At 37.6% G+C, this 27,551-nt stretch overlaps 1 protein-coding gene across 1 annotated transcript in view; it reads right to left on the bottom strand.

Moving 5' to 3' along the window:
* Positions 1-27,551, bottom strand: part of LOC145979561 (alpha-tocopherol transfer protein-like) — a 112,063-nt gene that overhangs the window by 19,909 nt on the left and 64,603 nt on the right. Inside the window, exons 3-5 of the mRNA XM_083112534.1 lie at positions 27,029-27,188; positions 18,119-18,371; positions 13,657-13,767 (exon numbers count right to left, since the gene is read on the bottom strand). Of these exons, the coding sequence (XP_082968660.1) occupies positions 13,657-13,767; positions 18,119-18,371; positions 27,029-27,188 (524 nt within the window). The remainder of the gene's footprint in view (positions 1-13,656; positions 13,768-18,118; positions 18,372-27,028; positions 27,189-27,551) is intronic.

The raw sequence follows: 27,551 nt of genomic DNA, 5'->3' as shown, positions 1-27,551 counted from the left end.
TATGTTTTTAATCAAATAAATTACTGCCTTGGTCAGCATATTTAGTTTTTCATAATTATGCAATTTTGCAAAAATCTTAATTCTTTTCTACTAAATTCTTCAAAAGCCATAAATATCAAACCGCTTGAACAACTTCCCCAGTTCTTTTTCTACGGGATCTATGATGTTTCTAGTTATAATATTCCTCGCCTGAGTGAATTAATTAGCTTACGACGAGAGTTACACACACACACACACACACACACACACACACACACACACACACACATATATATATATATATATATATATATATATATATATATATATATATATATATATATATATATACCGCGTGAGGCACCTAAAAGTACCACCTGAAATAGCGAAAAAACCAGAAACAGTAGCGATGTGAGGTTTGCGGGAAACAATAATATCAAATGGGGCTCGTAAATCGGAGGTATGGGGTGGGTCGAAAAATATCGACAAATGGGGCATCTGGAGCAAAATCATATTTTTTTTAATGGAACGATATACAATAACATGCATAATATAAAAGAGCACACGCAGAGAAACACAACGCCGTTGGTCTCATGCATCTACTGCACATAAGAACGAAGATATGGCCATATGAAAATATGTAAACAAACTAACAAGTGGCCCACTTGACCGTCAGTACCACGCATGTACAAGTATGAGATGTCGGAAGTCATTGGACAAGATGAAGACAGAACGTGTTAAAGGAAGAAAAAATACAGTAGACATCGTCAGCACCAAGTATTTGACAGTGTTACGGCATAATGAAAATGACCATGACAGTATGTCGAAGAACCACTGCGTAAGAAGCGAAAACCTGTCAAAGTGTGTGTTCAAAGTGGTGGCCGTCAGCTGCGATACAGGCAAAGAGGCGCCCACGCAAAGATCGTTGCACAGAATGTAGCATCTCGTAGGGAATATCCCTACAGGCCGCAGTAATGCGGTGTTGCATATCCTCTGGAGTTGTTGGCACATCCCGGTAGACAATGTCCTTCAGCTTTCCCCACAGGAAAAAGTCTAACGGTTGCAAATCTGGGGAACGAGCCGGCCATTTGACAGGCCCTCCACGTCCAATCCAACGATTTGGAAATGTATTTTCCACACATGCTGTAGCGCGTCTTGCACTGTGAGCTGGGCACCCGTCATGTTGGTACCACATTTCCCTCCATGTCTGAAGTGGTATGTCCTCCAATAGTACAGGCAGTTCATGTTGTAAAAACTGTATGTATCGGTCAGCATTCAGTGTCCCTTGTATAAAAAAAGGGCCAATGAGATGTTCACCCACTATACCACACCACACGTTCACACTCCATGGGCGCTGGCGTTCCACTTGGCGAAGCCAATGTGGATTTGTCACCGAACAATAGTGCATGTTCCTTAGGTTGACATTTCCTTGATTGGTAAAAGTTGCCTCGTCAGTGAAGAGGATACGTGACAAATCGGGTGTGTCGTGTCGTAACATCCATGTGCAAAACCGGACACGGTCCACAAAATCATTCCCGTGAAGTTCCTGATGGAGGGAGATATGATATGGGTGAAACTTGTGTGTGTGCAGAATGCGCAATACACTTCGCTGACTCATCCCAGCATCCCTGGCAATTTCACGGGAGCTAACGTGCGGATTCACAGCAACAGCGGCGAGAACATTTGTTGCACCTGCCTCACCTGTAGTTGGCTTGTTCCGCACACGTGCTCGTGGTGTTACACGTCCGGTGTCTCGTAATTTAATAAATAACTTACCAAACAGACGTCGAGATGGCTGTCGTCTGTCCGGATATCTCTCTGCGTACACACGGTAGGCTTCTGAGGCATTTTTTCGGCATTCCCCATAAATCAGCATCATGTCCGCTTCTTGTATGTTTGTGAACACCATAATCTTCGCTCTTACCACTACGACTGCTTGCTATGAACTAACACGATCTCGTGGACCTGCTATCAAAACTTGCTCTGCGTAAAGGCAGTTCTGTCAGGCACCTGAGAAGTCTGAGAAGTCTTACATGCCGTGGTACTGACGGTCTAGTGGGCTACTTGTTAGTTTGTTTACTTATTTTCACATGGCCATATCTTCGTTCCTATGTGCAGTAGATGCATGAGACCAACGGCGTTGTGTTTCTCTGCGTGTGCTCTTTTATATTATGCATGTTATTGTATATCGTTCCATTAAAAAAAATATGACTTTGCTCCAGATGCCCCATTTGTCGATATTTTTCGACCCACCCCATACCTCCGATTTACGAGCCCCATTTGATATTATTGTTTCCCGCAAGAAATAGCTTTTCCCTATAACGTTTACCTCGAAAGCGCTTAGTTTCTGCGCTATAAACGCTTAAAACCTATCCTGTACATACGCAACCCAACAGAGCAAACGCTTGCTCTGACATAACTACAAGGGGCGCGTGGCAGGGTTGCCAATAGCGTTCCTCGTTAAGAAAGACGACTTGTAAACAACAACTTGGGAGTCTTGCCTGAGCAAAATCCAAAACATTTATGATACTTGCAACGTTGTAAGAAGCATTGACAGTATTTATAAACTGACAAGACAAATAATGGGCAGACTGAAATTCAAGATTACTCATTCTAAAATATCTCCATAATTGATTGATTGATTTGGTTTATTTTAATTCACTTTTCTGCAACCTTTGGCTAATCGCGAAGATGAGTATGATATGATGAAGTAAGAAATGACACCAATGTCTAGGCCAGGATTTAAACCCGAGATATCTGGCGCCGTAGCGAGCTGTGCTAACCACATCACCACGGAGTGTTTCGTGTATCATGCGATATCAACAATTGCAAGGGAAACGTGAGATATGGAAATCCAGGAACGAACAAATGTAAACATGATGTGTTTGCTGCCTTGTTTCGAACACGCAGAACCGCCCCCCGTAACACAGTGGTTAGCACATAGCGCTACGACGCCAGGGGTTCCGGGTTTGAATCTTGGCCTGGGCATGGATGTTTGTGAGTGTCCATTCATCAATTTCATCATATCATCACTCATCCCCATCTTTACAAATTAGCCAAAAGTGGCACAAAAAACAAGTAAAATAATGCAAATGAATGAATGAATGAATCATTAAATTAAAAGAGCATTGGAATTATTTCCTTATGAGACGAACACGATTAGCAATTACGCTAGCACAGATACGAATAATTTTCTAATAAATAAATTGTAATAACATTACAGTCTGCGTGTTCGAGACGAGGCAGCAAACACATCATGTTTACATTTGTTCGTTCGTGGATTTCCCATATCTCACGTCTCCCTTGCAATTGTTGATATCGCATGATACACGAAACACTCCGTGGTGATGTGGTTAGCACAGCTCGCTACGGCGCCAGATATCTCGGGTTTAAATCCTGGCCTAGACATTGGTGTCATTTGTTATTTCATCATATCATACTCATCTTCGCGATTAGCCAAAGGTTGCAGAAAAGTGAATTAAAATAAACCAAATCAATCAATCAATTATGGAGATATTTTAGAATGAGTAATCTTGAATTTCAGTCTGCCCATTATTTGTCTTGTCAGTTTATAAATACTGTCAATGCTACTTACAACATCGCAAGTATCATTAAAGTTTTGGATTTTGCTCAGGCAAGACTCCCAAGTTATTGTTTTCAAGTCGTCTTTCTTAACGAGGAACGCTAGTGGCAACCCTGCCACGCGCCCCTGGTAGATATGTCAGAGCAAGCGTTTGCTGTATTGGGTTGCATACGTACAGGATATATTTTAAGTGTTTATAGCGCAGAAACTAAGCGCATTCGAGTTAAACTTTATAGGGAAAAGTTACTTGTTTTTATGATATCTACCAGCACCCAAGCGTTGTTTAAAGAGTTTTGCGACACCCTCTATATATAAGTAGTTAGAAACGGGGCATGAGCAAACACCTCCCCTAAATCTAAAAATTTTATTGTGAGCTCTCTTAGTGTAATTTAACTGAAAATCATGATTTTAGCTGATTTTCTAAGTGTAAAAAACTGAAAATTTGTTTTACGCAAGAGCTTAAATTTCAATTTTATAGTATAAAAATTCTAAGATTTAGATAATTTCCCCTATGACACCCAATTTTTACGTAACACCCACCCACACCTACACCCACACATATTTACTTCCGGTATATTTCCGGTTCACTTCCGGTCCACTCCCGGTTTACTTCCGGTCTACTTCCGGATTACTTGACAGACACCTGTGGGTTTTTCCAGTTTTTTTTAAGTATCTAGTTTTATTAAGTATATAGTTTTTTATTTGAGCCCCCAAAAAATTATATAAAAATACCAAAACCAAAAATAGTAACGGACTAAGTATACACACTAATCGATGAGCTTGAGTTTTGATGTGATCAGATGTTACTTGTTGTCTCCGGAAATTCTGTATAAATAACATAGCTGAAAATTTTATCGTAATAGCTACAATTATTTTATTTTGAAGGTGGTTCAAGTCGTTTTTCACACATTGAATTTTGACTTGATTGTGCGTTTTGTATTTTTCCCCGAGAAAATTTATATAGTAGATATAATGATACGTCTGCAAACATTTATTTGCTATTTAATTATTTTACCCTGATTTCAGCTAATTTTCTAATGGGGGAAAGATAAAAAAAATCTAATTTTTACTATTATTATAGTATAAAAATTATTATGTTTTTTTATCAAAGCTCAACTATAGGGGACAAAATTTACTTCTGAGCCTATATCAGTATATTTTAAGCATATATTTACAATTATTACATTTTTTAAGGGAAATAGATATATTGATAGTGATCTTGAGTTATTTTACAATGCTGTACAGTGCAGTGTATATAATTATTTCTCAAATGTGTGTGTATTCTGATTAGTTTTATGTTTGAAATGTGTAGAAATGTAGCAGGAATTGTCATGTAACCTAGTTTTTCCAAATATTCCTAAGTGTGTGCGTAAAGATTGATGCACTTACAGCTATGTGTAGGCATTAACCTGTTAAGAATGTTACATCAATAATACTAGCTCAGGAATGTTATGCCCCCACCCCCTTTCTCTATAGGAGGTTATGTGAATGTGCTGATTGGTTGACTAAGGAGAATTTCCCGATTAGTAAATTGAGGTTATAAATATAAAGGTTTTGCTAATATGGAATGCTAAAGCTCAGTACTTCGCTCCCTCAGGGATTCGAATCCTGTTAGGTTAAACAGCATAAAAATTTTACAGCAAGGATTCTCATATATACTGACGATTTTTTTAACAGACTTAATAATGAGTTACAACCTGTGTTGTGATGCCACTATAAACTATATACAAAATATGCAGTCCCTAGAATGAGATGGATGGGGCTTATGAACCTAGACCTATACAGGTGTATAATCTAGCAATGAATGAATGTTTCTTTTTATTAAGCATAGCAGTGTATTTTCGCTTATTTTAATATCAGGCAACAATGTTAGAAAGTGTGTGCATGACCCCAAGAATACAATTTAAAATCACTAATGTGATATGAAACCCCTTCACTTGTGTGTATTTGAATATGAATGTGAGGTACTTTGAATAATTGAGGAGAACAATCACAAATAAGCTTGCAACGGTATTGGGAGGGGGTCATGAGTTCAAACTTTAGACGATTTCTGTTAATCTGCTAAGGCCCAGGGTATACGGATATCAGATCGAAAATTTGTAAAAAAGAAGAGGCAATTTTGGCTAATGGCAACGATGAGGATGAATAATGATAATTATGATGAAATTGATGTGTGGCACTTAGAAAACAAAACATCAAAGTGTATTGTACCAACAGCTACGTTTGACTAATCGTGAAGATGAGGATGACAGTACGTTCTATCGTTCCTATATCAACGTTTCAACGTTTCGGTAAACGATATCGATATTAATAAACTAATATTACTAATACAATACAATACTACTACAATATTACTAATGTAACCACTATGTTATAGACGGGAACAAGGCAAGATCAACATTACCACTATGTTCTTGTGTTTAAGGGGATTTTTCCATTATCAATTGTGTCCACACACAAAACTTAGTGTCTGTCTGCATCCATACCTAGATCAAAAGATTCGAACCATGTCTCAGCCCCTTGTAACTTATTTAATTATTTACACTTGTGCTTGTATTTGCTCTCTTCGGGTTTAATAAGTCTAGAGAGTTAGTTAGTTAGTTAGTTAGTTAGTTGTTTCCCACTGCACTATTTGAATTTTGAATAATAATATGTTAGTTATAAACGCATCGTTAAAATTCTGTCTGATCATATATGTGTTTGGGTTGAAGCTTCGTATCTGCCTGCAACATTTATTTTCTTCTTTTTCTTGTTATCTGCTTTCTATATAGAATATTAGAAACAACACATTTCCATTAACAGTATTTCATGTTATGCAAAACTTTTAAGTTTATACACCATCAGAGGTGTGATTGCAACAACGTTATCACTACGTCATCCGACAAAAGGCCAGAATCGGTATTGTTATATTTTATTGCTCAGGTCATTTCTTTTTTTAATATGTACAGCAACAGGTGAACATAGTAACTTAAGCCCTCAAAGTCGTAAACCAACAAAAGTACACCTCTGTTAACTGCCTTGTGTGGGGGAAGGGGGGGACAATTGTAGCTGTTGGTGTAATACACTTTGAAGTTTTGTTTTCTAAGTGCCACACATCAATTTCATCATAATTATAATTATTCATCCTCATCGTTGCCATTAGCCAAAATTGCCTCTTCTTTTTTACAAATTTTCGATCTGATATCCGTACACCCTGGGCCTTAGCAGATTAACAGAAATCGTCTGAAGTTTGAACTCGTGACCCCCTTCCAATACCGTTGCAAGCTTATTTGTGATTGTTCACCTCAATTGTTCAAAGTACCTCACATTCATATTCAAATACACACAAGCGAAGGGGTTTCATATCACATTAGTGGTTTTAAATTGTATTCTTGGGGCCATGCACACACTTTCTAACATTGTTGCCTGATATTAAAATAAGCGAAAACACACTGCTATGCTTAATAAAAAGAAACATCCATTCATTGCCAGATTATACACCTGTATAGGTCGAGGTTCATAAGCCTCATCCATCTCATTCTAGGGACTGCATATTTTGTATATAGTTTATAGTGGCATCACAACACAGGTTTTAACTCATTATTAAGTCTCTTAAAAAGATCGTCAGTAAATATGAGAATTCTTGCTGTAAAATTGTTATGCTGTTTAACCTAACAGGATTCGAATCCCTGAGGGAGCGAAGTACTGAGCTTTAGCATTCCATATTAGCAAAACCTTTATATTTATAACCTCAATTTACTAATCGGGAAATTCCCCTTAGTCAACCAATCAGCACATTCACATAACCTCCTATAGAGAAAGGGGGTGGGGGCATAACATTCCTGAGCTAGTATTATTGATGTAACATTCTTAACAGGTTAATGCTCACACATAGCTGTAAGTTGTGACGTGGTCGCGTTATTCGAATATAGTGATAAAATTTTGGAAGCAAAAAAAAATACTAAATAGGTTTTCTTATTCCACTAAGTCCACGACCACTTCACATCAGCATTGGCCAAAATTAGAGCAAAAGAAAAAAAGTTAATTGTCAAAAGCTACTAGACCTGTAAGGATACTCAAACCCGTAACCCTTTTCTCCTTTTACTCAATTCCACCATTTATTACCTCTGTGGTAAAATCATCATTCATTCCAAGCTATGACCACAGATATAACAAATTTTGGGGCCCTTATGCCGACTCACAAATTAACGTGGATCTCGAGCATCCAATCCCCAACATACTGTATACTTCCAGTTTTATTTAGTAGTCGCGATTATATATTGGTTTCAGAGTTCGAGGTCGTCTAGCCACGGATACTGAACCAATCTCAACATGCACCAAAATGGGATGGAATGCTTAATCGACGAAAGAACAATCAGAAACGTCGAACTTCAATTTTTTTGCCATTTATTTTAACAAACTATTCCCCGTACAATTAGCAACTTTTCCCCAACAACTGCCAATATATATCACTTCATAAATATAGCTATCCGTAAAATATAATAAAACCCACATGAGTAATAAATAATTCCTTTAACCATTTACGTACCGTTAAAAATTATGACGATGAACACACATATTAAATAAATACAATGGCATTTGCATGGTTTAGGTGATCGGAAACTACGTTATTTTATCGACGATATTCTCAAGAATCAAGCTGACGAATTTTGAACTGTACTGTGCCTGGCATGGAATAAACGAACTAAGATTCAATTCACTAAGTGGATAATTCAAAACTATTCCTGAAAATCATAATGAACTAAAAATGACTGGTCAATTAACTTTAACATAAACCGATATGAGTTAAATTAGTATACCTAGTTATTCCATGTCCAGCCATCAGTCAAACGGCACAGTCCAATTCATGTGGCGACGCGAATCCGATCACCCTCACCAGCGTTCAAGGAAGGAGAAGGAAGCTCCTTATCGTACGAATACCTCAGCTGCAACTCCTGTTCTCTCGGGAGAAAACCTCGCCCGTAGCCGTGGCCTTCTCCCTTGAGTTACAAGGTTCTCCCACTAGGGTAAACAGCGTTGCCGGATTTACTTTATTCGACGTCTAGAGCCGAGCGTCAGGAACACATTGACGCAAAACTTTTTTTTTTAACGAGAAGAATGTGGTGGAGCTTTTAAAATTATACCCGTTATAAGCAAACACCACAAAGTGCATCAATCTTTACGCACACACTTAGGAATATTTGGAAAAACTAGGTTACATGAGAATTCCTGCAACATTTCTACACATCTCAAACTTAAAATTAATCAGAATACACAAACATTTGAGAAATAATTATATACGCAGCACTGTACAGCATTGTAAAATAACTCAAAATCACTATCAATCACGAAAAAAATGGTTAGCGAGAAACTTTTCGGTTTATCGCGATACACGTGCAGACCAAGCGAGAAAAGTGTTGACCATTGTTTGAAGTTATTTTTAGAATGCATTGTTGCTCCACAGCGCAGTTATTTATTCCACCAAGGTTACAATTCAGTTGCAAGCAGGTGCCCAGGTTCGTAGGAAGTGCAGTGTGCTTTATTTCCCGTAAAAAATGTATCTTAATGTTTGTTTTTGCATTTATTTAATTCTGTTTATGTAAAGGATACAACATTCAACGAAAGAAGTAACAATAGTTGCGTCGTGTATTACACATATAATGCAAATGTAAAATGGTAAATAGTTACGTCGAAATATAAACATTTACATGCAAATTTTTTTTTATTTTTTTTTGCAAAATGCATCAAATTCATGGATTTTGATGATTTCCTATACGATATTAAGGAAGTAAATTTGTCGCAATCATTAGCGATTAACAGCGACTCGATGCGACTCCGTTTGTTGATCTGGCAACGCCGCGCTCCATTTAACCCATACTGATTTTTAAGGTTGAAACGCTCTGTAGTAGTCTTCAGCTTCATTGACATATTTTCATTAAAGCCTATTAAATGTTCATTGGTATTTGTTGTAATGGCCAAAGAACGCATGGTTTCTTTACGTTCAACATCACACCCCCAAAATGTCTTTCCATGCCCCCTCAGCACACCTACATGATTAATACTTGCGCCGCCGCTGCTCTCCTATCTACGTACAAAAAAATATTCAGATTACATCTGATTGTTGCGGAACCGATCTTATGTACCAACTTTATGTTAACCTGTACCAATTATGTTATGGTCAAAAATGGAAACGTGAAGAAGTGCAATTTTTCATAAAATAAAGGAAATGTACTTACTCTATTACTAAGCGCAGTCGGCTTCTTTCATGCGCTGCGCCAGAAAATTTTGAACGGCTGGGTAGGAGCCAAATACTGACAAATTAGGGTTGGCAGATATAAAGTTTGAGTTTCACGCACAGATATTCCCTCGCCCTCTCCAGAATTCCTTTGTATTTCTGTCACCTTTTCCCATTGCAGTTGTACGTCTTATTTTTCCCTTCCACCATTTTTCTCTGCTTGTATTACCCCCCTATATATGTGGTTTAATGGACACATCTGCGTGCGCGGGAAATCTGTTCACCAAATCTTCTGGTTAAAATTCTCTCTCGAAAGTAACCGATGTCGTCACCTGGTGTAAAGCCTCTAGGCTATCATTCCTTTAAACTGTAGGTCCAGTCCCGATTAGCCTTGCTGTGCATAAAGTGGACTCAACACACCAACTCAATCAATCTATCTTTCCTGTGTGAATCTTGATATGGCCTCCCTACTTCTCTCACTTATGTGTCCCTTTCCTGATGCCCTTCAATTGCTCAGTATGTACTTCGCTCTGTACAGTCATGGACACTTCTGGGTTGTAACGATTCCATTGAAAGTTAATGGAATTGTTATAACCCAGACGTGTCCGTGACTGTACAGGGGATATTTTATCTTATCCCTTTAACTTAAGAAGATATTTATCGTAGCCCATACTTTATTAGTTGAACGACATATTACAAATAAACTTCGCTTTTCTTCCACTTTTGGCTAATCGCGAAGATGAGGATGAATTGTGATAACATGAAGCAGACGAAGTGGCAATCACATACACACATGGTCAGGTCACAAGACCACAAAAAAGCTGCACGTAGGATTGTACTGGCCAGACGCAATAGTCTCGTTAGCCTGCTAAATCCAGTACAGGGTGTGTGCTACGTGGAAGACAGTCTGACATTGGTTGGTTTAGAGTATATATGAGACAGTTATTGAAAATATGGATCAAAATCAGTTTTCCATCCAAAATTCATTTCCCTCTGTAATCCGTTATTCTTCCAGAACATGCTTTGCCTCTGTAATTCTTCTCGCTCCGAAATCCGGATAGTATATTTTCCGGATTCGGATTTCAAAACTTTCGGAATCCGGATTCCGGATTTTTCTGGCCATCCTTCTCAGAAACCCATTATCCGATTTCAATGCTTTTTCTTAACTGGAAGCATAAGATGTGTCATATATGAAAGGTTGTCTTAGGTTTTTCGATATGGGCAATTGTTAAGTAGTTAATCACGAATTAGTAAGAAAACTTTCCTATTTTTACTAATAATTTCATGTTTGTCATTGATTTATAAATAACCTAGACATCTGGGAAGAAAGTGTTCCTAGATATATTGTAGCGAAATCACTTTTATTTAATTTGACACACAATATTACACTTGTTGACTTTGACCGCAGAAATCGTATAAAACGAATGAAATAATGTGTAGAACGCACAGCGAATGCTTCTAGCCGGATGTGTTCTTCATCATATTTAATTATACTTTTGGAATGTGGTATTGAGTACTGAACAATAATATATTGTTATATAAATGTACTAACATTTAATAATTATTATTATGCATTTCTTTTTATTATTATTATTAGTAATAGTAGTAGTAGTAGTAGATATAATACTAAATAACGATGAATGCTGTTAATTTGTTACCGGTGCCCATGGAAGAACGTTGTTGGTTGATTTAAATTTTGGGTGCGTCAGCTGTTGGGCTACCCGTCACATTATACAAGGCCAAAGTCCTTACAATAGATAAGATATCAACGTGTGTCTCTGACGACTAACATCTTATTCTCGTTAGATGCTGAGGCTGTGAAAGTGCACTCAACAAGTATGATGGCAAGACATAAGACAAGACATGACCCTACAGAGGCGTATACTGGCTGTAGGTTGGGCCTTGTCCTGCAAGACTGTAGCCTTGTGTTTGTGGACCGTGGCAACACCGCTCGCACTGACTCGCAGTGGCAGCCCGCAGTTTTAACAGTGCAACGAACATCGCTGTGTGCAGATTAACGTAAAATTAAATAAGCTAAATTTATGTAGATCTACTGCTTAACTTTTAATTGGAGTCCAAACTCGATTATCAATAACTTTTAATCCGACAGTAGACGCAAGTTGTCAGCAGGTACAGTGTTTTCATTCCTGATCATTCTGTGAAACAAAACTCCATCACATTGAAATGAAAGAGTTGATTCTTTAGGCACCGGAAGAGCCCACAAAGTAATACACTGTCTGAAGCTCACGTTGCAGATGTAATTGTTGTTGCACGCATATAAGTACAGTTCTTTTGGTTGCAGCATGCAGTGTAATTTTTCCCCGTTTAAGAAATGTGAGACCATTGAAATGATAGCTGTAAAGTTCACGTGAGAACAAAGAAGTTTTATGTATGACACTTATATGAAAACCGAGTCATATCGAGTCATTCGTAGGCAATTTATTATTTGTGGGTAACACTAGAGCCTCCCCGATCGTGTAGTGGTAGCGTAGTCGCCTTGTAATGAAGGGGCCCGGGTTCGATACCCAGTGGAGGCACATAGTGGTTCGCATGCCACTTTAAACCCTAGGTTTAGTTCCGATTAACCTTACTGTGCCCAAGGTAGACTAAAAAACCCAACTCAATCAAACAACCAATTGTGGGGAACCCTAAAAGATAGTTTGTAGAGACAATTCTCACACTATAGATGAACTGAAAGACAATACAAGAACCGAACTTAAAAGACTTGCGGAAGAGGAAGTTTTGCGTGTCAATTAAAATTAATCAAGAGATGCCAGGAATGTGTGAATGCATTTGCCCACCACTTCGAAGTACTCTTATCAGACAGGTCAGATCCCGTTATGCAGTACAAATGTAATTGTCTACTTGTTAGTGATATGTGCGTAAAAGTAAGCTGGACGTTGCAGATCGAAAATGACGGCATCTGAGCCATGCCTCTCCGTCTGCAGTCACGAGCTATCTAGGGCCAGGGTCAAACAGAACGCACTGTACTACTACTATTACTCCTACTTCTATCACTACTATTACTACTACTACTACTACTACTCTTACTAATCCTAATAATACTGCTATCGCTAGGACTAATATTACTTGGTAGGGGATACAAAGACAAGGCGACCACCTTTCTAGTGAATTAGTTTCGCTGAACTGCACTTTGTGTTTAGCTCTATATTTTCCAACAACCAATGTTAGGAATTGTTATAATATTGGCTACTAGATATGTTGTTGTAACACACAAGAATAGAAACAACAAAAATGAACTTCCTAAGAAACAGGGCATCATGTTACCCAATACACCTTAAAAATGGCTAACCCTTTGCATTTAGTGTACTATAATTTCCTAATTTACACAACAATTCTAACAACAGCTAAGATGTCCACCAAAACATATGTGCAGTATTTTTAATATAAATTGCAAAATATAATCATGGGACGATTAAACCTTGCTCTTTTAATATTATTATTATTATTATTATTATTATTATTATTATTAATGATGATGATGATGATGATTTTGCATGTCAAACAACAGAGCCTTGCATCCCACATCCACCACCCCCCTTCAATGAAACCTAAAACCAAAGGGTTTCATTCGCCTACTGCCAAGAATCATCTTACAGAGAAGAAAATGGTGAAGATATGCAAATAAAATTTTGATCGAACTTCTTGGACTGTTCCATTTAAGATATTTCAAAGCTTCTTCAAGTGTTACCGCAGAGTTGCAAAAAAAAACACCAATAAGAATGTAGTCCAGGAATGGACTGGTTTCTTTCATTCACATGTGAATAAAGAAACATTTTTAATTACGAAATTATATAAGAGATCAATAAGTCGTTTATGTGAGCAATTGCAAAGATTTTTTTACGTAATAGCAACTTACCCTTTTCCTCATTTCCTCTTTCAGAAACTGTAGGCTGATGTTGGCAAATTTCACAGCAACAGGACGCAACCCAAACACATATATTTTCTTCGCTTGATGTGGATATCCTTCCTGTAAACATTTCATATCAGACATTAATGTGTGTCTATGTGTGTGTATGTATGTGTGGGTGCGTGTACGTATGTATATATAGTACATATACATACATACATCAGTGGCGTGTGGTGACATTTTCCTAACGGGGAAGCAAATCCCGAAAAAATAAGAATTCATTGCTTCCACGTACAGTGGGATCCATGAGTAATACCGTGCAAATTGTCCATCATCATGTTCGTGCACTTTATTTGACCCAATAAGAGCTTCAAGAATTTAAAGAAAACTCAAAACAGGCTGTTCACAACTTCTGCACCAGCATACATAAAAATCCATCGCTTAAAAACACATAGAATGTAAGAGAAAAATAATGAAAATAGTCATGGACAATTTGCATAGTAATACTCATGGATCCCACTGTACATGGTACGTTATACTGAAAAAATAGCACTCTACCTGATACTGTCTGTAAGGGGAAAGATGAATGTCCTGGCGCAGTTGTTATTTTTTTTTAATTCCAGTTGGTCTGTTGTAAAACGTATTTAATGCAAGAGACGATCGCGAATGATTGAAACAATTTTCAAGATTTTCACACAAATCCACTTTTGCACCACGTAGTTCTTTCCGTAGTAAATCGTAAAGAAGGCCAACACTAAGGTTTTTGAAGGAAACAAATAGAAATTCTCCCGCCTGAAAAATATTAACTTTTCACTTCGCAAAGCTCTTGAAAGAAGCGCGACCGCTGCCAGTGAGTTTTACCAACTCTATTCGGCGGATGTGTCCATAGACATGTTAGCTGTCTTAATAGACCGAACGCTCGGAAACGTTTATCTTCACATAGAATATTTCATCCGTATGTCAGCAATCATAAATTTGTGTTTCTAGTGTGTTTTCAAATGTTATAGTTTAATTATGAATATAAATTTTAACTAGCTTGGTCGATATGCTACATCGCTGACAGTATACAGTAAACTTGGACAGTTAATCGTCCAGTTCGCAACACAGAGGACATCAGTAGACTGAACCGATGGGACTCTGGTTTTCTCTCAGCCTTACCGGTTGGAAGACATAATTTGCCTCCACACAACGCACCCTCACATTGCCTCCTTCAAGGTCGCCTGTTGATTTTTCGGGCTCATGCTGACATTGCAGACTACAGGATGGCCAGGGTGATGTTACGCAGATGTTTTGTCTAAACGCCGCGAGAAAGTGTTCATGGTCCCGTATCGGAAGGAAAAGGACGAACCGTTGAGGCTTGCACGTTGATATTCTGTTAAGGCAACCCGGAAGAAATAATGAAAAACCAAAAGTTAAAGAATTAATATGTAACTAGGCTGTGTGTCACCACTGCTGGCCTTGCTGTACCGGAGTGCATGCGCATCACATACATACATACATACATGCATACATACATACATACATACGTACATGTGCGTATATTTAGTTCATGTAAGAGGGGGGTTCAACTTTTGGTATGATTAGAGTTGCTATATTTCATAAGTGAAAATCCGAGAAACTGCTGACCGGAAGCTTGTTGGGGAGATGGGGAAGGATGGCGAGTGCTGGACCCGACAAATTTGTGGGTGTTTTAACTTATAAAACCTACAAAATTTACTTTGATGGTTTTTCAAATTTTGCATTAATTTCGATTTTGTCCTTGCAGAAATGAATAGGTTGTTTCTGGGCAGAGGCAGGCTCTAGAAGTCTGCAGTCTGCAATATTGGGCTATATATATTGGCTATAACCATTGATGCAAGGCTATCAGACGTTCCGATTTAGCCGGAATAGCTAGTCCACTCCTTTTAATCCATGTCCCGACTTTTTCGTCTCGGCTCTGCTATAAGGGAAGAAAGACTCTTACGCCACTACTGATTTTCTGTAGAATACTGTGTACATTTTTAAAATTGTCTGAACTTTTTATTAGTCAAAAACAGTTGTTTGACACTCGACAAATAGAAACCCCTTTTTTATTGAATGGTTTCTTCTTTTACAGGGTCTCAAATGTTTCACATAATTAGAATAGAGGGGAATTTTCTATACTCTTTACATTATGGAAGAAAGGTTGCTCAATGACTGCAATACAAAACCAACCATAGTATAAGGAGCTTTTAGCTCTCCACCCGCACCGCAAAGTCTGTGATCCCTTTTCGCCACCACTAAGCAGAATTATTTCGTTTTTTTTTAATGTATGCAATGCATACATACAAGAAAAACACTAAGCAGAAGTATAAAAAAACTTTGATTTCTTTCTCCAACATCAGGGTTTTTCTCCAACTGATGTCCATTGTGCCACTCAATGGCTTATGGTTAATTTATATTATGTAAATAGGAGAATCCACTTCATGGCAAAATCGTTCCTACTTTTTGGGGCTTTGAAGTACTTTTAGCATATATTGTTATTTGTCTAAACACTCAAGAAATTAAGTACATTATTATTTACGAAATTCTGTCAATCTGAATTTGTTTTACTGTAACTTTTCTTCTTTTCTACTTGTAATTGTCTTGAACATAAATACACAGTGGTGTGACAGTACAACAGACAACTTTCACAGTGTGCAGAAGACATCAAGGCCAAACATTTAGATGCTACGAGCCGTTGAAAATTATTTAATAGCTTCTTGGTTGCCACTGGCATTTATTTTTACTGTCGAATAAGATTCTAAAAACGAAAATACGCCATAGAAACAATATTATGCCAGCAGATACACTGCCTGGGTGATGTCACTTAGTCGTTCCCTTCAGATAATTTACCGTATTTACAGAGCTCGCACTGATTCCAAAGTCCTGGACAACTGGAGGAGTCAGAAATACAAGACTAGGACTGAGGTCATTGGAAAGAAATGATTCTTTAAAAAAGCTTTCAAAACCTGTAAACGTTTGGGGAATTAAATGATTTTTGCTTGGTAGAATTTGTAACCGGAAACACGTTTCGTTTTATCTTCCCAACAATCTTCCTTTTTGGATAATATTGCTTATAAGAAGTTTCTTTCATTTTATTTTTACTTTGTTTAAAAAAAAATGCTCAACAAACGTGATCCACTTGATTAACTAACAAGGTTGAAGTGTAACTCTTATTTTTTAGCATGTCAAATCATTACACAGTATATAAAATACCTGGAAATGTCACGGACTTTGCAAGATGGGTGTGAACCCTCATCTATCAACCCCACACAAATATGTTGCTTTTCGTAGGCTTTTTGATTTGAATGATTGATCGATTTGGTGTTTAAAGTCCACTTTATGCCCAGAAAGTCACTGGACTCAGAGTTTAAAGTGGGTTCGGAACCACTATGTGCCTCCACCAGGTATTGAACCCGGGACTCCATGATTACAAGGCGACGACACTGCCACTGCGAGGCCCATAGTAGGCTATTTGAATTGTTTGCATTATGCACACATATGTAGTCTACCCGTATCATACACTCTTTTCTAGCTCTCTGATAGAAACAAATGTCAGTGTCAACTGCAAATATTTGTCACGTGGTTGCACCTAGAGAAGTGTTTTATATGGCGTAGGAAACGTCTTCTTTGGCTATTTTACATGAGATAGAGCATGCTTATGGCAAGGCAAGAATCAATTGAAGGTGGTGTAAATTAAATTTTCGTAACAATTTACTCAAAAACAGTACTTCAATTTATTTCTTGTAAAATTATGTGTCACACATATACTATTCCTCGATAAGTGTAAAATTTTAAAATGGACGCCAATGGGATCCGAAGTTCTGTTAGATTAAGTTTAGCGCAGGCTAGAGTAGGTTAGGTAATACATGATAATATACTTTGTCAGAAAAATCCTAATATTCAAAGTAAAAGTCTACCAGAAATGAAATACAATATTGTTTGATCGAACATACATGAATCTGATGTTTTAATTCCTTGTTTTTGTGGGGTGATTCAAAAGTCCGGTCCCATAGTCAACTCCAGGGCAAAATATAAAGAGGGCAAAGTTGTTGGAAATAGCTTCAAACTAAAGTGCTTGAATTTTCAACGTATAGTGGACAGTTCAGGCTGAACACTGATACGAGGCTCATTGGTAGCCAAAAATGGCACATGTTTGTCCCAGATGCCATGGCATGGCAATACAATACAGTACAGGGTAAATTAAGGATTGATTATAGTAATTACAAGTAAAAAAACAAGTATTAAAAAAGGTGACTTGCACACCTCTCCTTTCCCCAGACGTCTAGAAATGGTTAGAAACCGACTAATGAGAGTCAGGCTGCAATACAATAGTACTTTACACTGTACCACTGAGCGTGTGTGGGTGTGTGGGTGATTGGGTGGGTGGGTGAGTGTACATATACATGTATATTGCCTCAGCATCACCTAGATGTTGTATAAATGTAACATATTTTCAAGATAAACCTACCTGGACTAATGTCAAAGCCTTCTTAACTTGTGGAATAGTTATTTTCATAGCATGACCTAATTTGAATTCAGTGCAGTCTAATATTATCACCAATCCTCTCTGCAGAGTATCGGATGCCAACGTAACATCATAACTGCAAAATCCTCTCCTTGCAACTACGTCATAATCGTAGTTTTCAGGATCAACATTTTTGAAGGAGAATATAAACACTCTGTATCCCTCTGCAGTGTAACCTGGAAGAACACAAGCGATCCTGAAAAAAAAAAAGAAACGTATTTCAAATTCAATGAAAGCTATTTTACAACTTCAAATAATATTTCCACAATGTTCACATTCATTTTAGAATCTGCAGCATCGAGACGGTACATCAGAAGGGAGGATGACTCTTGCACAATGACGTCACGAAAGCTCCAAAACGTAACCCAAACTTCCCAAAAATACCCCCAACGGCCTTTCGCGTGTCCCACTCGTAACGCTGAAAGCGCTGATTGGAGGGCTACAGAAGAGTAATGTACTAACAATAGAATTTCAAACAACTAAATTAAAAGTTTAAAAAATAATAAATAAAATAAAATAAATTAAAATTTGAAAAATGCAGTTTTCTAGGTCAATTATCCATTAATTTCAACTCAGGGTGTAAATGACCACACACAAAATAACTTGTATAATTTCCCTGTAGTACTGTGGCACACTTTCTGGACCAACCTCGTGCATTTACAACACAATTTCAGAATTTCAACTCATCTTTAATTTATATAATATGCCTGTATCAGGAGTTGAACAACGGCTGTTAAATTTCTTCTACAGGAATGGTTAAAGCTTACGTTCACTTATTACAGTGTATTTACAGGTATGTCAAAAGGATAAGATTAGAATCTCTAGTCCAACGACCATACGTACTTTATGTTAAGAGAATTCACGACAGGTGGAGTGTAAATGCTGAACGAAGTCATCTCTGCTTTCGTTAATAACGGAAAAGGTCGCTAGATGGCAGTGGCCTTTCTTCATAAAAAACCGAAAGTTCTGAAGTTACGTCTCACCTGTCTGTTACTTAAATGATAAGATCAATTTCATTGTTAATTAAGCATCACTGTAATATGTTTTAGATCTGAGTCTAACAAGTCATTCGTTTTTCAAAGTATAGAAGAAAAAGACGTTGTGTCCCTGATCCGCACATTAATAGGCGGATCTGTTTTAATTACTTATTTCATACTGATCTTAATGCAATAATGCTTAAAAGTACTGATTTAATAAAAGGGCAAAAGTAGGTCAAGGATGTTTCAATTCCCCCTTTGTCCTTGAGCTACAAAGCAACCTTGTTCAATAAGCTTAACAAGGATAGTTATCATGACCAGTATACACCCAGAATTCCCCCTCCTGGAAGGAAAGAACAATAGTTAGTAAACTGATACATGCGACATTTTACTGGGCAACCTTTGTGCATATTCATGGGATGAAATGGTACTCGGAAGTACTAGTAAACATATTTACTATGATGTACAAATTACAATCCTGCCACCAAAGTCCAGTGTGAGTTTTCTTGTACTATTTTCTTCATAAAAGAAAAAGAAATAAAATCTATCTGATCTTGTAAATAACAGCTGATATTTAAACTTCAAGAGTACCAACTTAATTACTTTCACCTGAGGATATGTTTTTGTAACAACACCTCCGCATACTCTAACACGTTGTTTCACAAATGGAAGTAAATGTTAAGGTTACAATGTTTATTTCTTACCAAGCCAAAAAAATAAAATACCAGATAAGTATTTCAACTCTAGATATATGTGTAACAAAATGTGGTGGATTTATAACTCGAACAAATATACTAAGTCAACTTCTGTTGTGCATATCTATACAACCCGAGAATAAGGTAGATCTACCTAACGTGTATGTTATCATGAGCTCATGCGACACTTGAAGATCAAATCCAGCTTACCTCCATGGCGTGGTGGGGAGTTCAGAAACAGTGACTTTCCATACCTTTGCATCTCGTATTTCCAGTCGTCCAGCTAACGTTCCATATCTCACGCGAACGTTACACTATATTCTCCATGGCTTCATAGTTGAAGGATGAACCACCATATACATCCATATGTTGCACGAACGGTGACACCAAAATGATTTCTACCTCTGGACGCTATTTACATACCACCTTGTCCACCATCTTCTACCGGGAACAAAAGTTATTTTCTTCTCTTTTGTGCAACACTTTTGTCAACTGCCTAAATGGCATTCCACCTAATGCTTTTGATATAAATATTTGCATTGGTGTGTTAAGGATACCTGTGTATACTTTAAACATTAGTAATTTTTAACAATCACCTTTCGTAAAAGCATAAAATTGTAATATTCTGTAGATTCTATTGCATCATTTTTCGTGTGCAGATTGCGGAACCCGGTCAACTCAACGTCTGACCTAATTGTCCCATTGCGTACGCCGACACAACGTCTTTTGCGTATACTTTGAAAAACTAAAAACTTGCTAGACTCAGATCTAAAACATATTACAGTGATGCTTAATTAACAATGAAATTGATCTTATCATTTAAGTAACAGACAGGTGAGACGTAACTTCAGAACTTTCGGTTTCTTATGAAGAAAGGCCAGTGCCATCTAGCGACCTTTCCCGGTATTAACGAAAGCTGAGATGATATCGTTCAACATTTACACTCCACCTGTCGTGAATTCTATTAACATAAAGTACGTATGGTCGTTGGACTCGAGATTCTATTCATATCCTTTTGACATACCTGTAAATACACTGTAATAAGTGAACGTAAGCTCTAATCATTCCTGTACAAGAAATTTAACAGCCGTTGTTCAACTCCTGGGTAAGGCATATATATGTAGAGAAAAGGAGAGAAGGAAGTCAAATTTTAGTGAGAACATGAGAAAGAGAGTGGCAAGGAAAGTGCTACTTACATAAATACAATACATTTTAATGTGTGTATATACAGGGTGCTCGGAAATTCCCCTTACATACTCCTAGAGCTAGTAGAGGGGACTGAGTAGACAATATTTGGAATAGGAACCTATGTCCGGAAACGTACCGTTTCCGTGCTACAACCATGACAATGTGTCGGATGTGCCTGTGTTGGTATGCAACCGGGTAGGCAGTATTTGACGACAGAAGATCACCTGATGGCACGTGACGTCTACAAATTGTTGCGTTCCACTGTCCACACAGGTGTTGATCAATGAACAGTACGTTTCTTTTTTGTTCCCTTGGCATTGTTACCAAATAAATTGGTTTCTATTATGGACTGAGTCACACGCCATTCACTTCTGTACCTTACGTAACACCTCATTTGACATGGTTGTAATAAATTATGTCACTTTAGGTTATCAGGTGATCTTCTGACGTCATGTACTGCCTACCCGGTTGCATACCAACACAGGCACATCCGACAAATTGTCATGATTGTAGCACGGAAACTGTACATTTCCGGACATGGGTCCCTATTCCAAATATTGTCTACTGAGTCCCCTCTACTAGCCCTAGGAGTTTGTAAGGGAAATTTCCGAGCACCCTGTGTGTGTGTGTGTGTGTGTATATATATATATATATATATATATATATATATATATATATATAATGTTATAAAACATAAATATAATTAAAAGACTATTAAGTGGTCAAATTTCGACTGTGCTACCAACCTTCCCGAGTTCGATGATTTTCATTTATTAAGTTCTAGATTTATGTCCACTTTATGCTCAGATAGGCTGATCGGTACTAGGGCTGGCCAAACGGATCCGGATCCGAAAAATCCGGATCCAAAAGTTTCGGATCTGGATCCGGATCCGAGAGTTCCTGATCTGGATCCGGATCCGAGAGTTCCTGATCTGGATCCGGATCCGAGAGTTCCGGATCCGAAAGTTTCGGATCTCAATCCCATTATAATATTACCACACCTTAAAAGGTATTATGATCTTCGATTACAAATAAATTTTTCGTTAGTTAGTCCTACAAGAATTTTTTTCAAGTGTTGTTCCTACAATACTTTGCTACGCATCGGCTAACACACTCGTGCAAAAATGTCAGAGGTGATTTTGTAAATGCCATTGAAACGAATATGTATTCATTCGAATGTATTGGAAATTAAAACACACATAAATGTGAGACATTCCATTCCAGGATGAAACCTTTAACACATATAACAAGATAGAAATGTTATACAAAAATTATACAATTGTTCTACAGTTAGTTTTACAAATTAAAATAAAACATTATAATATGTGCAGTGTTAAATAATTACAAAGTGTAAGACTAACAAGGGAGGTTATCTGAGTGTCCCACTCCGATTTCCATGAAACTTGGCAGGTATATAGTGGGGCCCAAAGGAAGAATTACGTGTTTTTTTGTTTCAGCTAAAAAACGGTTTTAGGGGGCAAAACCCCCTCAAATGTCAAGATGAGGACAAATTGAGGTGAGGATCTGACCCCCTGTGTCCCTCCGATTTCCATAAAACTTGGCAGGTATATAGTGGGGCCCAATGGAAGAAATACGTGTTTTTTTGTTTCAGCTAAAAAAATTGTTTTAGGGGGCAAAACCGCCTCAAATGTCAAGATGAGGACAAATTGAAGTGAGGATCGGACCCCTGTGTCCCCCTCCGATTTCCATGATACTTGGCAGGTGTGTGTATAAACGGGCCCAAATGAAGAAATACGTATTATTTTGTTTCGCAAAAAATTTGTTCTAGGGGGCAACCTCTCCTCAAATGTCAAGATGAGGACAAATTGAAATAAGGATCAGACCCCTGTGTCCCCCTCCGATTTTCATGAAACTTGGCAGGTGTATAGAGGGGCCCAAAAGAAGAAATACGTGTTTTTTTTTCAGCTAAAAAAGGTTTTAGGGGGCAAAACCGCCTCAAATATCAAGATGAGGACAAATTGAAGTGAGGATCGGACCCCTGTGCCCCCCTCCGATTTCCATGATACTTGGCAGGTGTGTGTATAAACGGGCCCAAATGAAGAAATACGTATTATTTTGTTTCGGCAAAAAATTTGTTCTAGGGGGCAACCTCCTCTCAAATGTCAAGATGAGGACAAATTGAAATAAGGATCTGACCCCTGTGTTCCCCTCCGATTTCCATGAAACGTGGCAGGTGTATTGAGGGGCCCGAAGGAAGAATTACGTGTTTTTTTGTTTCAGCTAAAAACTGTTTTAGGGGTCAAAATCCCCTCAACTGTCAAGATGAGGACAAATTGAAATAAGGATCTGACCCCTGTGTCCCCCTCCGATTTTCATGAAACTTGGCAGGTGTATAGAGGGGCCCAAAAGAAGAAATACGTCTTTTTTTTTTGTTTCGGCTAAAAAACTGTTTTAGGTGGCAAAACCGGCCTCAAATGTCAAGATGAGGACAAATTGACGTGGGGATCATCTGACCCCTGTGCCCCCCTCCGATTCCCATGAAATTTGACAGGTGTATAGAGAGGCCCTATGACCCCTGTTCCTTCCTATGCCATATTTACGTGGTTTCGGGGTCAGATCCCCACTTCAATTTCTCCTCATCTTGACATTTGAGGGGGGGGCGTCTATACACCTACCAAGTTTCATGGAAATCGGAGGGGGAGACTTATACCTCCCTTGTAAGTGTACTAATTAATTACAAATCGCGCACGCGCACACACACACTATATATATATATATGTATGTATATTATATATATACTCGTATGTATATTAGCAGGTAACAATATGTTATAAGCACATTCTTACTTTCCAAAGATGTTATAAGCACATTCTTACTTTCCAAAGAAGCGCATGTGGGATGGCAAAACGGATCCGGATCCGAAAATTCTGGATCCTGATCCGAAAATTCTGGACCCGGATCCGAAAGTTCTGGATCCGGATCCGCAAGTACCGGATCCGGATCTGAAAATTCCGGATCCGAAAAATTTTAGGATCCGGAACCAACCGGATCCGCCAGGATCCGGATCTGGCCATTCCTAACGGTACTCGATCTACAAGTAATCCACCAGGTATCCAACCCGGGACCACTTGCTTCCAAGGCGAAGACGTTACCACTGCGCAATCAGAGGCGCCCAAAATTCCCAGGTTCGAGTTCAGACCAGGGGATAAGTGTTCTTCGTGTGTCCTACTACTTCCTCTGATCGCCACTCATTCTTTTTGTCGCAATTAGCCTAAACTGAGAGAAAAGCGACGCTAAATAAGGGTAATGGGGGGAAAATACTCTGCATGAATTTTAAGGCCAGAACTGGATTTGGAAAACTGGATGTCCAGTTTCGCTTCGCACCCCTTTTAATGTTGTGCCATGTTTTGGTTAGAAACCATGTAATATTCAGCAGTTGCATAGTAAACGCAGTTGAAACTTGCCGTTGGATAGTGTGCTGAGTATGTTAAGAGGTCAGCTTTCGATTTCAACACTGAAGGTCCGGGCTTCGAGTCTCGACTGGAAACGATTGTTCTCTGTCAAAGCTCATCCCCAATATCATCTGATTGTCATTCATTACCGCGATTAGTCAAAAGTGGTAGAAAACAGGCACATAAAAATATATATATTATGTGGCATATATGTTCACTTCCTTGCCGCTGTAGAACAGTATTATACAAATGTTGATAGTGTTGAAGGAGGAACATAGATTGAGAGTATTTCAAAATATGATCCTTAGGAAAATGTTTGGACCTAAAAGGGATGAGGAGACATTTGAGTGTAGAAGGTTACATACTTAAGAACTACATAATTTGTATTCATATCCAGATATTATTAGAATAATTAAATCAAGAAGCCTTGTGGCACAAATGGAAGAGGAAAAAAGAGTTTACAGGATTCTTGTTGGGAGACCTGATGGTAAGAGACCAGTAGGAATACCAAGAGGAAGATGGGAGGAATAATGATGAGATGGACCTAAATGAAATTGGTAGGGATCTAAAAGAGTGTATAGATCTTGCTCAGGATAGGGACAGATTGAAGGCCTGTGTTGCTGCAGCCATGAAACTTCGCGTTTAAGAAGGGTAGTTATTTAGTTAGTTGATAATGTACTTACTGGATATATTCTCTTCTCCAATACATCTAATATGCTATGTTTTTGTATTTGTTCGTAAAAATATTAATTGAAGGACACGGGAGTAAAACATGGTAAGTGACATTTTGATTATTTTCCATCGTAAATGGAGTCGAACAGTATTCGTAGTGTTTTTACGTCAACAGATGACAGAGCTAGACGTGTTTTATGTTATGGTATCACCAGGTGCTTCTTGTAAAGTATGGTAAGTTAACAAAAATGGCGGCCGAACCTCGATTGCTAAATTACAACGTGTCTCAGAAAGTTCCCGGGAATTTGCGCCACAGCGAAGATGAGAACATGTTAGTAAGTACACATGATTCCCATAAAGATCCGGAATATGTAACACCGAAAAAGAACGAGTAGAATGAAGAGTATACCGATGCAGAAGTGAGCAAAATGTGCATGGCCATGAATATTCTATTTCATGTAAAATTGGTATCTACTGTATATAACATTGTTTACATGTAGCAGTTTGGAAATAAATTTTACTCTCGTACCCGGATGTGAACTGGAATCTAATAGAGAAGCATGTAATTTCCTCCTAGTATACATAAATAACTGTAGTTACAGAAATTCGTTTAATTTTCAATAGCGTATGCGCATTTAAGGCTGTTTTAAGATACCATGCTTTACATGCAACGTTAAAAATTTTTTGCACTTGAGAAATATGTGATATGATCCGGTGAATCGTATTAATTATTCGGAAATATTTAGTTTTTTTATCAAATATTTCTTTCATAAATTTGTAATGCACATTTGAAAAGTTCGGATATTTTTATGGTCGACTTAATTACTTATTTGCAATTTAATTAACTTTCGTATTTATTATGTTTGTGACTTTGATGAAAGCAATTTCTTATATTGTTGATATTTTATTTCAAATATGTGTTCTTGATTCGAAATTGCAACTATTTTAATCCATAATAGCTAAATTTCAATAAAATTTATTAAAAACAAGCCTTATGGACATTTGAAATCATTCTTTAATGTCAAGTTAAAGATAAATATAACAGAAAGTTACAAGAGTCATAATTGTTGTCTTTAAAACAGAGAATTAAAACTTATGTATGTATTGCTTATTTAATCACAGAAATCGAATATTGCCATTGTACGCAATTTGGATGGTCTACGTAACACAACTTTGTATGAAGGGAGACGTTTGTGAATCGCAATCTGCTCGGCATGTTGAGGTAATATATACAGCCTCGATCTTTCTGTGTGTCAGGTATATATGTGAAACTGAAAAACAGTTCACAAAAATATTTTATTTTACGAATATTGATCTCCATATAGAGATAAGGAAGTTATTTTTAATCACAACCATTCAGAACTTATTTTTTTTTAAATACTAATCCATTAAAGCAAAGAACTATACTTTTCTAATGGCGTTCATTTCAGACATAGACAAAACAAAATAATCGTGATACAGAAAAACAAAAACTTATTAGAACAAGTAGCTCAAGTTATTGTTTATTGAATAAAATAATTAATGGCTTTCAGTTTTGTATTACAAGGTATCCTGGTTTCTATAAAATTTCTAATGTCAAAATATAATTGAACTGACGTCATAAGTCAGCTTGAAAAAGCGGTAGGCCTATGTGATCACTAATTTTGGTATTATCATTTCATGTAAAGCATGGTAACTACAACAGTCGTTGAACAACTCTCAAATAAATCGCATGTAGCACCACAGAAAAAATAATTTGGATGAAATATCGTGTTTGTATGATAGTACACATGCAAGTGAATCACGTGAATCACGCTTGTGCTACAAGTGTGCTACACTTAGAGAACATGTAAGGATGGCTCCATAAATACGTGCTAGAACCTGATGTACGATAGTGAAAAACAAATAGATTATTTCTTATGTACTTACATATTGTCCATTGAACGTTTCATGTCAGGTGATAGAGGATCCAAGTTTGCACTCAATTCTGGCAGCATTCCTTTGTAAGTGTAAAATCTGTCTATCCTCTCCTTGGTATCCTCTAAGCTGTATTTCCGGCCACGAAGGAAGTTTAACAACATGGTGTTATCTGGAATTGCATCAATTGAATTACTAATTTAAAAACGTTACATTTGTTTGATTCTTCACTTGTATTGATTGATTGATTGATTTGGTGTTTTAAGTCCACTTTATGCACAGTAAGGCTAATCAGGACTGGACCTACAGTTTAAAGTCGGATCCGAACCACTTGTGCCTCCACCAGGTATCGAACCCGGGACCCCTTGATTACACATATAGCCTTCACAGCGGCAACAATTTTAAACAAGTAAGATCAAAGTGTAGCTGGGAGACACAAATTAAACATCTCTAATGTTTTGATTTTGTCCTTTAAACAATTTGGATGCATTAAGATAATAGTTCGTTAAGGATATGCAAATAAACTTAGCCCGTG

This window comes from Lepisma saccharinum, chromosome 26 (assembly GCF_977018435.1).
Source record: "Lepisma saccharinum chromosome 26, izLepSacc3.1, whole genome shotgun sequence".
Classification (NCBI taxonomy): Eukaryota; Metazoa; Arthropoda; class Insecta; order Zygentoma; family Lepismatidae; genus Lepisma; species Lepisma saccharinum.
The sequence above is the reverse complement of the archived record's forward strand: the minus strand, read 5'-3'. Positions and strand labels throughout refer to the sequence as shown.